At 37.0% G+C, this 14,182-nt stretch overlaps 1 protein-coding gene and 3 long non-coding RNA genes across 4 annotated transcripts; all 4 read right to left on the bottom strand.

The window, feature by feature from the left end:
* Positions 1–223: 223 nt before the first annotated feature.
* On the bottom strand, positions 224–4,995 carry LOC124180347 (ceramide synthase 6). The gene is made up of 7 exons (XM_046565788.1): positions 4,500–4,995; positions 2,704–2,821; positions 2,498–2,610; positions 2,039–2,369; positions 1,837–1,955; positions 1,601–1,745; positions 224–1,487 (listed from the first exon to the last, which is right to left on the bottom strand). The coding sequence occupies exons 1-7, from the start codon at positions 4,676–4,678 to the stop codon at positions 1,362–1,364; spliced, it is 1,131 nt and encodes a 376-aa protein (XP_046421744.1). The 5' UTR covers positions 4,679–4,995; the 3' UTR covers positions 224–1,361.
* Positions 4,996–5,746: 751 nt separating this feature from the next.
* Positions 5,747–6,321, bottom strand: LOC124180373. Its single transcript, XR_006870250.1, has 2 exons — positions 6,222–6,321; positions 5,747–6,123 (listed from the first exon to the last, which is right to left on the bottom strand). It is a non-coding gene; the product is annotated as an uncharacterized LOC124180373 (long non-coding RNA).
* A 1,593-nt stretch (positions 6,322–7,914) lies between these two features.
* LOC124180366 lies at positions 7,915–8,495 on the bottom strand. Its single transcript, XR_006870242.1, has 2 exons — positions 8,390–8,495; positions 7,915–8,291 (listed from the first exon to the last, which is right to left on the bottom strand). It is a non-coding gene; the product is annotated as an uncharacterized LOC124180366 (long non-coding RNA).
* A 1,645-nt stretch (positions 8,496–10,140) lies between these two features.
* LOC124180365 lies at positions 10,141–10,718 on the bottom strand. Its single transcript, XR_006870241.1, has 2 exons — positions 10,616–10,718; positions 10,141–10,517 (listed from the first exon to the last, which is right to left on the bottom strand). It is a non-coding gene; the product is annotated as an uncharacterized LOC124180365 (long non-coding RNA).
* Between the last annotated feature and the right edge of the window lie 3,464 nt (positions 10,719–14,182).

The raw sequence follows: 14,182 nt of genomic DNA, 5'->3' as shown, positions 1-14,182 counted from the left end.
ATTGTTTGGGAAACTTTTTGTCCGATTGTTTTCCCCACTTCCCCCACTTTATTTATTACTCGTCGTATTAATGAATACTAACGTACACTTAACTAATTGAATAATGATTACGTAGCAAGATTTTGAAATCTTGGCTACTTTCAATCAAAATTGATAACCAAGCTGGACAAGAAGATATATTTGTTCGTAAGTATTACCTACTTATATACACGTCCTTTTTTTCCCACATATGATTGAGTTGTACCTACGCGTTTATAAATACTTTTTTTATCTCATGTTTATTCTACAAGTTGGAGGGTAAATGGATTTCACAAAGCATTGCTTTCCTGATATCCAATTACAAAATTATAACAGTAGATCATAAACAACGGAGTTATTTGCGATACATATATGTTCATTAAAATTAATAATACCATTTTACAAGCCTCACTACTTTCTTTTTTCTTTTTGCTGATCTTATCTACATTTAAATGCCAATGTCAGAGTTTTTCCAATTACTTAATCAGTTTACACTTTAAAAATAATTTAGTATATCTATGCAGCTGCATAGATTTGTTCGTAGCTCGACATTTCTGAGAAAGAATTCTGAAATACAAATATAGAATTAGGAGTATTGGATTTAAATTGTTCAATTTTACTGTAAGCAATTAATTTTATACATATATCTCATACTGTGCTATACATACGAATACTTAGGTAATATTTAAAGTAAGAAATGATGGATTTTATTTTAATGCCTGTCTAAGTTGATGGAAAGAGTGAAAAAAAAAATGTCAAGGTTTACCTTTACAGGGATAGTTTATTTTTTGTACTTTGAGGTAATTTGAATGTGGGAAGATTGGAAAGAGAAAAATTGTGTGATTAGAGAGTTAAGAACTGTGTTACGCCATTTTTTAACATTGAAAATAAAATATTTCATGCTAAAAAAGAACAAACATTTTTATTAAAAATTTAAGTAATATAAAATGAGCGAATATTAATTTTCTTTGGGTCAGCTCGTGCCAGGAGTAAATATTTCTTTTGTTTTTGCCTTATATTTATTAATATAAATAAATAATTTCCAGCTTCTTTAGGAAAAAAGTGTTTGATTTTTTTTTTTTTTGTGTTTTTTTACCGCATCACTTCATCATGAACTATGAATATAAAAATGTAGTTAAATTTTACCCTCTCTTTGTACCTAGATATACAATAAATGCAATGAGATGTAGTTCAGACGCTCCTGCCATTAGATAAGCTGGCATTTTTTAAATCTACATTATCACGAGTTCACGTATTGTATTTTGCATCATTGTAATTTTCAAAAAGTCATACAAACACTCGATTACAGCTCCTTTTCTCTGTAATCATAATGTTTGTTCTTTTTAATGCTGCTTTTCCCTTTGATTTACTTTTACTTTTTGAGGTTCGTTCGAGTTGTTTGTGGTGGAAGAATTCATCAGGGAATCTGATATGTCTTCGCTACTACTGCTCCGTATATCACCTTCCATCTATATAAAATTCAACAATCACTCTTCAAGAACAGCGAGAAAACTCAGGTTTATAGTGAGCAATGAAAAGAATTTTGCAGAATTTTGTAAAATAAAATTTGACCGCTACAAACCTGTCCAGCGTAAAATGCGTTGTACGCGATTTTCAAAATCAGCCATGTCCATATCGCGTGCAGTACAAGTAATAAACTTAACAACGCGTTAAATATGAAATACGCAGGGAACATAGGCACAATTTTTGGTGCTTCTATCGTTGTGCTGTAAGATAAGTAATACACAATGTATATATTTCAGTGAGTTGTGATTAAAAACAAATTTAACAATTAGATGACACTGGTGAAGAATTTACCTGTAAATAATCCAGAATGGATAAACACCCATTCTTGTAACAATCCAGAGGATGGTGAAGATAACAAATATGAAATCACATAATTTTTGGTAGTTAGCATACTTTGCCATTTTTGCTGCCTGAAATGACGTGTGACAAGTGAAAAATTAGTTAATGTTGTCAATATCTTACTTTACTACTATTAGAAATATTAATATCTTACTTCTAAGAATATATCAGCGCAGTCGTGCACCAATAGGACTAGAGAACCAATTCTGGTCAAGTTTCCGATCCATGAAAAGCACATGAGGATTATAGTGGCAATATGATGAATGAACATTTGCCAAAAATCTTTTCGTTTGACGTCAAAGAACTGCGAGAAACTTAGCGACCAGTAAAACGCCATTGAGACCATGTAGTACCACCATACATCGCTAGTGACGGGATGAAAGGGGTAATTGTAATAGCAATTTTTTATTTCCCATAGCCAGGGCTTGTCCCACAATATAGTCAGACCGAAAGTAAAAGAATAAGTGTAGTACAAGCATCTCCAGCTAGAAAACAAAAGTTCACACATCTATAAAATAATGAAAAATCAACCATTTTTTTCTTCATTCAACTACAGTGCCAATTTGTTGTAGGTATTAAGTTCTGATGAACAAAAAAAAAAAATACTTCCGACCTATTTTCGCAGAATTTTGTCAACGTCGAAGGCTTGTCTTGGGATCTGCGGAGTCTCAACCATCTTTCAACTTGTCGCTCAGACCAGTCTAGCTGTTTTGCTAAGGCGAGCACCTTCAAATGCAGACATTATTACTCATTACGAATTACTGCACGTTAAGAAACAATATTACAGATGGAATAACAAAGTGCAAGTGATTATCTCACCTGCTTGTGTTTTATCTTCTTTCCGGTGTAAGCTTTTTCTAATATCACATTCGGTGAAGCTTTCTTTGGTCTTGTATTTTTTATGCCTAGCGATTTGCCAAACGGAGCAAACCAGAACCTATAACGAAACAAGAATGGAAAGATTATAAAAGTGGTAGACTCAATTTTTTTTTTGTCAAATCAAGACAATTTCTTTTCTGACACTGAATCAACATCAACAAACAAATAAAATAAAGTGAAATCTACAATTAATAACTCAACTTTAATGTCATCAAAACCTAGATGATTTGGATGAATGAACATGCATCTGTGGGGGGAGACTAAAACTGGCATTGTCTAGATTCTTATATAACTACTCACCTGTTACCTTTTACCTTGAATGACCGATATCCACGGTATACTTTAATTGTGGTTATGAGTTTCGACACTGGTCAACCAAATACCACAGGAAAATTACATATTTTTTTTTTTCTTTCAATGGTAATTAAACATGGGTTTACTAGCATGGAATATTCGCAATATCTGTAGGACATTATAGAGACAAATGAAATTCTTTGTAACGAGAATTCAAGAAATGCCTCATCCAAACAGCAAATATATAAAAAATTCTCATGGTACGAAAAGTACTTGAGAAAATTTGGCTACTATGAAAAGAATCGTTAGTATTGCTTTTGCGATATCAGGAGCTAAACTGTTGTGTGATGTAACGGAGTTTTCTTCCTTTACTTTCTATGCTGCACCTGATAGCAGTGTGTACGTTAGTCGCATACTAATTGCTCAACTCAAGGCTTATAACTGTTTTTTGCCTTTTACAAGTAGGTGTGTATAGCCAATGTAACGGAGAAAACAGCATGTTCAAGCTATTGTGTTACTACATTAGCAGTCATTGTCTAATGTTACATAATTGCTCTCGGATATTCATGTTCCATTGTCAATAGTTGACATTGGATTTTTTGAAACATTGGAAAAGGCTTAAAGGTGGAAGAAAAATTGAACATACAGGAGAATATGAAAACTAATTAGTAGTGGCATAATCTAACCAGAACATCATAAAAGTCATTAACATGTTTTTGCGTATTAAACTCAAAACGATAAGTTCTAATGAATATCGAGAGATTAAATCCACCTCTCTCTCTCTCTCTCTCTCTCTGAATTTATTGTTTTCCAACTGTGGACGTTAATGACGGAAAAGGAATGAATTGAAAACCAATTACAGGTAGTAATACGAGCAGTAAGCAAGATAAAAAATATGTGATAAACACCAAAGTCCTTGAATCTTGTTATGAAAAATCAAGTTTCACATCTGGGATGCATATCGCAGGTCATAGGTGATAGATAAATCAAAGTTGATAGACGAGGAGTCAAACAAAGTGTGATATGCTCAATTAAAAATGGCAAATTGGTAAGAGTATCGGTGTGATGAAGATAAAAGGATAGGGAATGAAAAAACGAGGTAAATTGAGTTTCGTGAGGTAAATATTATTGCTGAGATATTCCATGTATCTCTGAGTGTACGGATTAACCTTACCGTTGTTTATTGACATTAAGTAGGCGGGACGGTAAGCGTGATGAAAAATAAAGGCAACTTTGTTAGATAATTAATATTGTACGTGGGCACGATCACCGGCCGTAAACCGAAACCAATAATCGCGGGCGTGATACACGTGGTGGGAAGACAGCGTAACCGTCAAGGCATCAATAATAATCCTAGATCTGAGCCAAGGATCCGACGGTTTTGCCCACGTAGGGAAAACAGACTCGTTTTAATAACCATGATTATGTTGATAAATGCATACCGTTCGAGGACGTATCGCAAGCCCAGCATACCGATGGACATTATTATGGGGAAAATCAAGTGTCTGTAATCTAGGAAGTTGTTGTCTGCGGTGGGCGTGAGATCGGCCCACGTCGTGTTCGGCGGCAACCAAATGTCAGGGGACCAAAATCCCGCTGAAATATTTTGCAGGATCTCCATCGTGTTGTGTGAAAACCGTTTTTGCACTTCTATAGAGTACTAGAGTTGAGGTTAAACTCGCGCCGGGCAGTATCGCTCCTTTATAGTGTACTTAGGCAGAATGCGGCATTGAACGAACCGCGACGTGTATTTTTACGTGCGGCAAGTCCCTCCTTATTGCAACACACTCTTGCTGCTTAGCCTTACGACGCCCAGAAATTTCTCGCCTCGCAGAACCACTACTTCACCACATTTCACACTGACGCATACCTAACTTGTAGGGTGGCGATGGCCGTTACCAAGCCGTTACGTAGCTGTTCGACGTCCATGAATCGAATCAATCGTCTAGACACCATCGACTGCACATATATATACATACACATACCGCACCTCTGTATTCTTCGATGCAGCCGACAGAGTGCAACACCGTCGGCATGGACGGAAACGGAACGGCGGAATTGTACAACGATGAAAGACTTTGAGGCCCGTATTCATAGTCAGGTCTCAAGCACGTGCTTAAGACCGCCTTGGTGAAGATCGTCTTATTCGTTCAAGACCGTCTTAAGATGCTATGTATTCATAGTCGGAAAACAAGACGGTCTTCGTCAAGAATTTGGTCTCAAGCGCTAGCTTATTTCATTCAAGACCGTCTTGGCGAAGACTGAGCTTGAGACGGTCTTATTCGACGTTCGGTTATGTTCGGAATATTTCCGATGTATCCCCCAATAAGACGCTCGGATTTTATTTCTCAGCCTGTGCAAGATATTCGTATAGGCATGCAGCTCTTGAGTATTTTTATAGTTTATGAACACAACAACGTTAGCGCCACGTAGAGGAACTAAAAAACGGGAACAAATCGCGTACAATTTTTTGTAGTGGGGGTATAGCTTTAAAACGAAGAAGAATATTTTTACGTAGACAAATTTTCATAAGTATTATCGTAACTATAAGACTGACGCTTAGTACAATTACGTACATATCAGTATTTTCATGAGTAAGTGAGGGGTTTAAAAATAAAATGAGAACCAATGATAAGTTATGAGTAAAATATATATTCTAATGTTAACTGTTTGTACAAATTAAATTCAATTTTATTAAATATTTGGAGTATATTCATTCTAAAATCAATTAGTCTTTACAATTAAATTAACTTGATATACATATATTTTGATTAAATGAATAACCGTTCGATTAGAGCTTCGCGTATTGCAAAACCCTCTCCAGACTGCCAATGCGGTGCTTGAGGTGGCAATTCATCCGCTTCTTCTTCTTCGATGCGATTATCTTCCGGAACAGCATTATCCAATGTTAGTGATAAATTGTGTAGTACGGCACAAGCTACAACAATTGTGGTAGAGCACAACAATTTGGTTCCCAAACCTCGGGATAGGCAAGGAAAACGTCGCTTCCAAACTCCAAATGTTCTTTCAACAATTTGCCTTGTTCTGCTTTGTACGTTGTTATGCCTATCAAGATACCGACTTGGTTAATTCACACATGTATACTTTGTCAATTTTATGACTACTTATCGAAATCTAAAGTAATGCGATAATCTTTATCTTACCTTTGTTGAGCATCTGTAATTGGATTTGCCAGTGGAGTCAGCAGAAATGGCAAGCACGGATAGCCGGCATCTCCAACCAGGGTTCCAGTAAGTTGTCTCTCATGATTGTCTCTGTACAGTACAAAATGTATTAGCAATCATTTATTCCATGATCACAGGAAGCAATGAAATCACTTTATATTTTCAGTAGAATGTCAGGAATTATAATCACAATGATCCTTACTTGAAAGCTAGCGGTAGCGTAAAATCGTAGACATATTAATAATTGCATGACAGGTGGAATTGGTAGACCACGATTATTGGCACTGACTAAGGCAGCTTCAATTCTAGGTAGTATTCCGTACATAATACCATCCTTTGAAAATCGGAATCGCCGTTTGAACTCCTGCACGGATTAAAACTCGAACGGGTTTTGACCATCTCTGATGTATCTCTTTAGAGCTCGCTGTACTTCACCCTCGTCTTCGTCATTCGGCCCAACGTTGACCATTGCAACCACCTCAATCATATTATTCATTTCTTCGATCTGATCGTAGAAATTAAACATATCTTGCATATTCACCATGTCAATAGAATTTCACTATTCACTTCACTTCACAAATTTTTCAAAGCGAATGCTCTCATAACCTCTATTTCAATTGCAAGTTTCCGTTGCTACCCTTTTACAGTAAATAATCCCGTCCCAGCTGCACTTTCCCAAACATTCCTTCACAATCCATTCCTGTTAATTTATATTGTTCGAATATAATATTTTCCAAACAATTCGTAATTATCAATTTCGTACGCATCAGAGCAATTGAGTAATATTTAGGCAACAAGCATTTGCTTAAGTGCAGTCCGAACTCGACTTGATCAAGATACGTAAATAAGACTGCGTTAATTGACTATGAAACGTTGCGTGCTCAAGACCATGCTTATTTCAAATAAGACGGGACTATGCAACCTTGTAAGCACGCTTCGAATAAGACCGACTTGATGAAGACCGTCTTATTTGCCGCGTCTCAAGACCGTCTTGTTTGACGTCTATGGAACCAAACGCCATCTTAAGGCCTCGTATAAGACCGTCTTATTCGAGTCCGGTCTTAGGCCCGTATTCATAGTCAGGTCTCAAGCACGTGCTTAAGACCGTCTTGGTGAAGATCGTCTTATTCGTTCAAGACCGTCTTAAGATGCTATGTATTCATAGTCGGAAAACAAGACGGTCTTCGTCAAGAATTTGGTCTCAAGCGCTAGCTTATTTCATTCAAGACCGTCTTGGCGAAGACTGAGCTTGAGACGGTCTTATTCGACGTTCGGTTATGTTCGGAATATTTCCGATGTATCCCCCAATAAGACGCTCGGATTTTATTTCTCAGCCTGTGCAAGATATTCGTATAGGCATGCAGCTCTTGAGTATTTTTATAGTTTATGAACACAACAACGTTAGCGCCACGTAGAGGAACTAAAAAACGGGAACAAATCGCGTACAATTTTTTGTAGTGGGGGTATAGCTATAAAACGAAGAAGAATATTTTTACGTAGACAAATTTTCATAAGTATTATCGTAACTATAAGACTGACGCTTAGTACAATTACGTACATATCAGTATTTTCATGAGTAAGTGAGGGGTTTAAAAATAAAATGAGAACCAATGATAAGTTATGAGTAAAATATGTAATTCTAATGTTAACTGTTTGTACAAATTAAATTCAATTTTATTAAATATTTGGAGTATATTCATTCTAAAATCAATTAGTCTTTACAATTAAATTAACTTGATATACATATATTTTGATTAAATGAATAACCGTTCGATTAGAGCTTCGCGTATTGCAAAACCCTCTCCAGACTGCCAATGCGGTGCTAGAGGTGGCAATTCATCCGCTTCTTCTTCTTCGATGCGATTATCTTCCGGAACAGCATTATCCAATGTTAGTGATAAATTGTGTAGTACGGCACAAGCTACAACAATTGTGGTAGAGCACAACAATTTGGTTCCCAAACCTCGGGATAGGCAAGGAAAACGTCGCTTCCAAACTCCAAATGTTCTTTCAACAATTTGCCTTGTTCTGCTTTGTACGTTGTTATACCTATCAAGATACCGACTTGGTTAATTCACACATGTATACTTTGTCAATTTTATGACTACTTATCGAAATCTAAAGTAATGCGATAATCTTTATCTTACCTTTGTTGAGCATCTGTAATTGGATTTGCCAGTGGAGTCAGCAGAAATGGCAAGCACGGATAGCTGGCATCTCCAACCAGGGTTCCAGTAAGTTGTCTCTCATGATTGTCTCTGTACAGTACAAAATGTATTAGCAATCATTTATTCCATGATCACAGGAAGCAATGAAATCACTTTATATTTTCAGTAGAATGTCAGGAATTATAATCACAATGATCCTTACTTGAAAGCTAGCGGTAGCGTAAAATCGTAGACATATTAATAATTGCATGACAGGTGGAATAGGTAGACCACGATTATTGGCACTGACTAAGGCAGCTTCAATTCTAGGTAGTATTCCGTACATAATACCATCCTTTGAAAATCGGAATCGCCGTTTGAACTCCTGCACGGATTAAAACTCGAACGGGTTTTGACCATCTCTGATGTATCTCTTTAGAGCTCGCTGTACTTCACCCTCGTCTTCGTCATTCGGCCCAACGTTGACCATTGCAACCACCTCAATCATATTATTCATTTCTTCGATCTGATCGTAGAAATTAAACATATCTTGCATATTCACCATGTCAATAGAATTTCACTATTCACTTCACTTCACAAATTTTTCAAAGCGAATGCTCTCATAACCTCTATTTCAATTGCAAGTTTCCGTTGCTACCCTTTTACAGTAAATAATCCCGTCCCAGCTGCACTTTCCCAAACATTCCTTCACAATCCATTCCTGTTAATTTATATTGTTCGAATATAATATTTTCCAAACAATTCGTAATTATCAATTTCGTACGCATCAGAGCAATTGAGTAATATTTAGGCAACAAGCATTTGCTTAAGTGCAGTCCGAACTCGACTTGATCAAGATACGTAAATAAGACTGCGTTAATTGACTATGAAACGTTGCGTGCTCAAGACCATGCTTATTTCAAATAAGACGGGACTATGCAACCTTATAAGCACGCTTCGAATAAGACCGACTTGATGAAGACCGTCTTATTTGCCGCGTCTCAAGACCGTCTTGTTTGACGTCTATGGAACCAAACGCCATCTTAAGGCCTCGTATAAGACCGTCTTATTCGAGTCCGGTCTTAAGCACTGACTATGAATACCGGCCTTAAGCACTGACTATGAATACCGGCCTGAAACACGGGCCCGTATTCATAGTCAGGTCTCAAGCACGTGCTTAAGACCGTCTTGGTGAAGATCGTCTTATTCGTTCAAGACCGTCTTAAGATGCTATGTATTCATAGTCGGAAAACAAGACGGTCTTCGTCAAGAATTTGGTCTCAAGCGCTAGCTTATTTCATTCAAGACCGTCTTGGCGAAGACTGAGCTTGAGACGGTCTTATTCGACGTTCGGTTATGTTCGGAATATTTCCGATGTATCCCCCAATAAGACGCTCGGATTTTATTTCTCAGCCTGTGCAAGATATTCGTATAGGCATGCAGCTCTTGAGTATTTTTATAGTTTATGAACACAACAACGTTAGCGCCACGTAGAGGAACTAAAAAACGGGAACAAATCGCGTACAATTTTTTGTAGTGGGGGTATAGCTATAAAACGAAGAAGAATATTTTTACGTAGACAAATTTTCATAAGTATTATCGTAACTATAAGACTGACGCTTAGTACAATTACGTACATATCAGTATTTTCATGAGTAAGTGAGGGGTTTAAAAATAAAATGAGAACCAATGATAAGTTATGAGTAAAATATGTAATTCTAATGTTAACTGTTTGTACAAATTAAATTCAATTTTATTAAATATTTGGAGTATATTCATTCTAAAATCAATTAGTCTTTACAATTAAATTAACTTGATATACATATATTTTGATTAAATGAATAACCGTTCGATTAGAGCTTCGCGTATTGCAAAACCCTCTCCAGACTGCCAATGCGGTGCTAGAGGTGGCAATTCATCCGCTTCTTCTTCTTCGATGCGATTATCTTCCGGAACAGCATTATCCAATGTTAGTGATAAATTGTGTAGTACGGCACAAGCTACAACAATTGTGGTAGAGCACAACAATTTGGTTCCCAAACCTCGGGATAGGCAAGGAAAACGTCGCTTCCAAACTCCAAATGTTCTTTCAACAATTTGCCTTGTTCTGCTTTGTACGTTGTTATACCTATCAAGATACCGACTTGGTTAATTCACACATGTATACTTTGTCAATTTTATGACTACTTATCGAAATCTAAAGTAATGCGATAATCTTTATCTTACCTTTGTTGAGCATCTGTAATTGGATTTGCCAGTGGAGTCAGCAGAAATGGCAAGCACGGATAGCTGGCATCTCCAACCAGGGTTCCAGTAAGTTGTCTCTCATGATTGTCTCTGTACAGTACAAAATGTATTAGCAATCATTTATTCCATGATCACAGGAAGCAATGAAATCACTTTATATTTTCAGTAGAATGTCAGGAATTATAATCACAATGATCCTTACTTGAAAGCTAGCGGTAGCGTAAAATCGTAGACATATTAATAATTGCATGACAGGTGGAATAGGTAGACCACGATTATTGGCACTGACTAAGGCAGCTTCAATTCTAGGTAGTATTCCGTACATAATACCATCCTTTGAAAATCGGAATCGCCGTTTGAACTCCTGCACGGATTAAAACTCGAACGGGTTTTGACCATCTCTGATGTATCTCTTTAGAGCTCGCTGTACTTCACCCTCGTCTTCGTCATTCGGCCCAACGTTGACCATTGCAACCACCTCAATCATATTATTCATTTCTTCGATCTGATCGTAGAAATTAAACATATCTTGCATATTCACCATGTCAATAGAATTTCACTATTCACTTCACTTCACAAATTTTTCAAAGCGAATGCTCTCATAACCTCTATTTCAATTGCAAGTTTCCGTTGCTACCCTTTTACAGTAAATAATCCCGTCCCAGCTGCACTTTCCCAAACATTCCTTCACAATCCATTCCTGTTAATTTATATTGTTCGAATATAATATTTTCCAAACAATTCGTAATTATCAATTTCGTACGCATCAGAGCAATTGAGTAATATTTAGGCAACAAGCATTTGCTTAAGTGCAGTCCGAACTCGACTTGATCAAGATACGTAAATAAGACTGCGTTAATTGACTATGAAACGTTGCGTGCTCAAGACCATGCTTATTTCAAATAAGACGGGACTATGCAACCTTATAAGCACGCTTCGAATAAGACCGACTTGATGAAGACCGTCTTATTTGCCGCGTCTCAAGACCGTCTTGTTTGACGTCTATGGAACCAAACGCCATCTTAAGGCCTCGTATAAGACCGTCTTATTCGAGTCCGGTCTTAAGCACTGACTATGAATACCGGCCACGGTCTTAAGCCCGCTGCACACGGGGCTTGTTTTGCTGATAGATCGCATGCGGGGTACTAGGATGGCTGCTCTGCTGGGAGCGCTGCTAGAAAGTGGCGCCTCTGATGGCTCCGAAGCGTGGTCGCGTGCTGGATTTCGGTGATAGAACGTGTGCTATTTTTCGTGATGGTTTTCTTGCGCGTAGCAAAATACTATTTTTAAAAACCTGATAAAAAAACGACGGACGAGAAATTTTTATTTTCCACGTGTTCCTTTTCAAAATTCAAAAGTCGAAAAAAACACCCTATCGTGCCTTTATCTCCGTAGAAAAGCAAAAAAAACTTTTAAGCAGCCTGAAGGGAATGATAAATGAGAAATTTCCATTTTTCATGTGTTCCTTAAATTTTCAATTTTCAAAAATCGACAAACAAACCAGAAAAAAATGATGAACGAAGGAAATTTTTGTTTTCCACGTTTTCCTTAAATTTTCAAAATTCAAAAATCGAAAAAAAACAATCATGACAATTTCTTCGATGTAAAATCTTGTTCGATCGAGGGGGAATAAATTCTGGTTAGAAAGTGACAGAAAAAGAGTACACCAACCTGTTTTGATATCACCGACAACCAAAAAATCTTGATTTTCATTTTCTTTTATAAAAATTGCATTCCATAAGTCTCCTGTTTGTTTTTTCATTTCGTTATTTATGTTTAATATTTCACGTCATTCTTTATGTATAATTGTAAGCATTAAAAATTACTCCAATTGCTAAAATTAAGGTCAATGCGAAGCGGCAAGATCGATGAAGGAACAAAAATTAACTACAGTTCACAGTTCACAGTTCTCAGGAACTATGGATTTTTCTCGGTCGAACTTTTCTCTCTGACACCAGCTTCGATAATCGTTGAGAAAAAGTCGTAAAAAAATATAATCGTTCCCTTCGTCGCTTGCACTTCGAACGACACTCTGGCCATTCACACTCTCCGGAATTTCTCGAAATTTCCCAGAAGTCCTCGGCGAATATCCAAAAACTCGAGAATCTGTGTAATTTTGGAGGGATTCTTTTTTCAATTGTCGATGCTGCTTAGTCAAAGAGATATTTTCAAGTCTTTCGTACACAAACAAAATTCGAATAATATAAAACCAGCAATGGCATTTATTTATTTCTGTATAAACATTGTACAAATACTGTCAAATACAAATACAAGCCGCGGCCGCAGTGCTAGTAAATAAATGAATAAGTACTATGAACTTGCTCGTAGAGCAACGACTAATAGTTACCTCGTTCAATAGCGGTATATTGAAATGGCACTATGCCTGTAGTATTAAAGTATTCACAAAATTTATCTCGTATCTCTAGAACTTCGTTACTGCTTCGGTTATTTCTCAGATATAGGGAGGCATTCTGCCCTTCGGATAATTGTACTGCATTACAATTACTATCAACGCGGGTTGAGATTCTGTAATTATGCGGTACGTACCATTGACTGGAATCATTGTTAGATTTATTGATTAAATAATTATGTAAAAGCACACACGCGTAAGTTATTCTCTCTACTTTTTGAACGGAGAGAGATATCGTAGAAAGTAAAAGGCGCCATCTGTTTGCCAGTATGCCAAAAGCGTTTTCAACAGTTCTGCGAGCACGGCTCAATCTGTAGTTGAATATTCTTTTGTCAAGCGTCAAGTTTCTATTCGGATACGGCTTTGACAAATTAGGTTTCAAGGCAAATGCGTCGTTACCGACAATCACGTACGGTAATTTGTAACAAAAGCCTGGAATTTCACATGGAGCAGGTAAGTTCAACGTTCCATCGGTGATCTTAGTCCATAATGGGCTCTCACGCAAAACAGCAGAATCGTGCATACGTCCATTTCTTCCGACGTCAACGAACAAAAATCTGTATTCAGCATCGACAAGACCCAGAAGCACAATGCTGTCTTTTCCCTTATAATTACGGTGAATCGATCCGTCACTTCGAGGGGGACGAAAATTGATGTGTTTCCCATCCAGCGCACCGATGCAATGAGGAAAATTCCATAAAGTATCGAATTTGTGAGCGATAACCTGCCATTCCTCCAGCGATGATGGGAAATTCCATACTTTTGAGTCGAGTACTTCTACTATTGCTCTTAAAGTTTCGTCAATCACTTTTGAAATTGTGTTCGCGGCTATGCGAGTGGTGTAGCTCAAATCTTGAAAGGTATTGCCCGTTGATAAATATCGAAGAGTCACAGTGAGTCTGTCCCTCGGTGATATAGCTTGACGCATAAAGGTATCCTGTTTTTTTATGGCCGGAGTCAGAAGTGTCAACAACTCATTCCAGTCATCTTCCATCATTCAAGTATAATTGGTGAAACTGGCTGGATCTTCGGGGCTAAACAAAAATTTAGTATAAATATGCATTGAAAAGTCAAGTATAAAATTGAAAATCCAAAAAAGTAATAATAAATAAATTGAAAATCATATGGTTACATAC

The sequence above is a fragment of the Neodiprion fabricii genome, chromosome 4, assembly GCF_021155785.1.
Source record: "Neodiprion fabricii isolate iyNeoFabr1 chromosome 4, iyNeoFabr1.1, whole genome shotgun sequence".
NCBI lineage: Eukaryota > Metazoa > Arthropoda > Insecta > Hymenoptera > Diprionidae > Neodiprion > Neodiprion fabricii.
The sequence above is the reverse complement of the archived record's forward strand: the minus strand, read 5'-3'. Positions and strand labels throughout refer to the sequence as shown.

What these genes read in the sequence shown, in the direction of transcription:
- LOC124180347 (XM_046565788.1), bottom strand. Translation starts at nt 4,678, where the DNA reads ATGGAGATCCTGCAAAATATTTCAGCGGGATTTTGGTCCCCTGACATT. An exon ending in TTGCGATACGTCCTCGAACG is followed by an intron (nt 2,822 to 4,499) that starts GTATGCATTTAT and finishes GTTTCGTTATAG; the next exon opens with GTTCTGGTTTGCTCCGTTTG. An exon ending in CCATTCTGGATTATTTACAG is followed by an intron (nt 1,746 to 1,836) that starts GTAAATTCTTCA and finishes CTTATCTTACAG; the next exon opens with CACAACGATAGAAGCACCAA.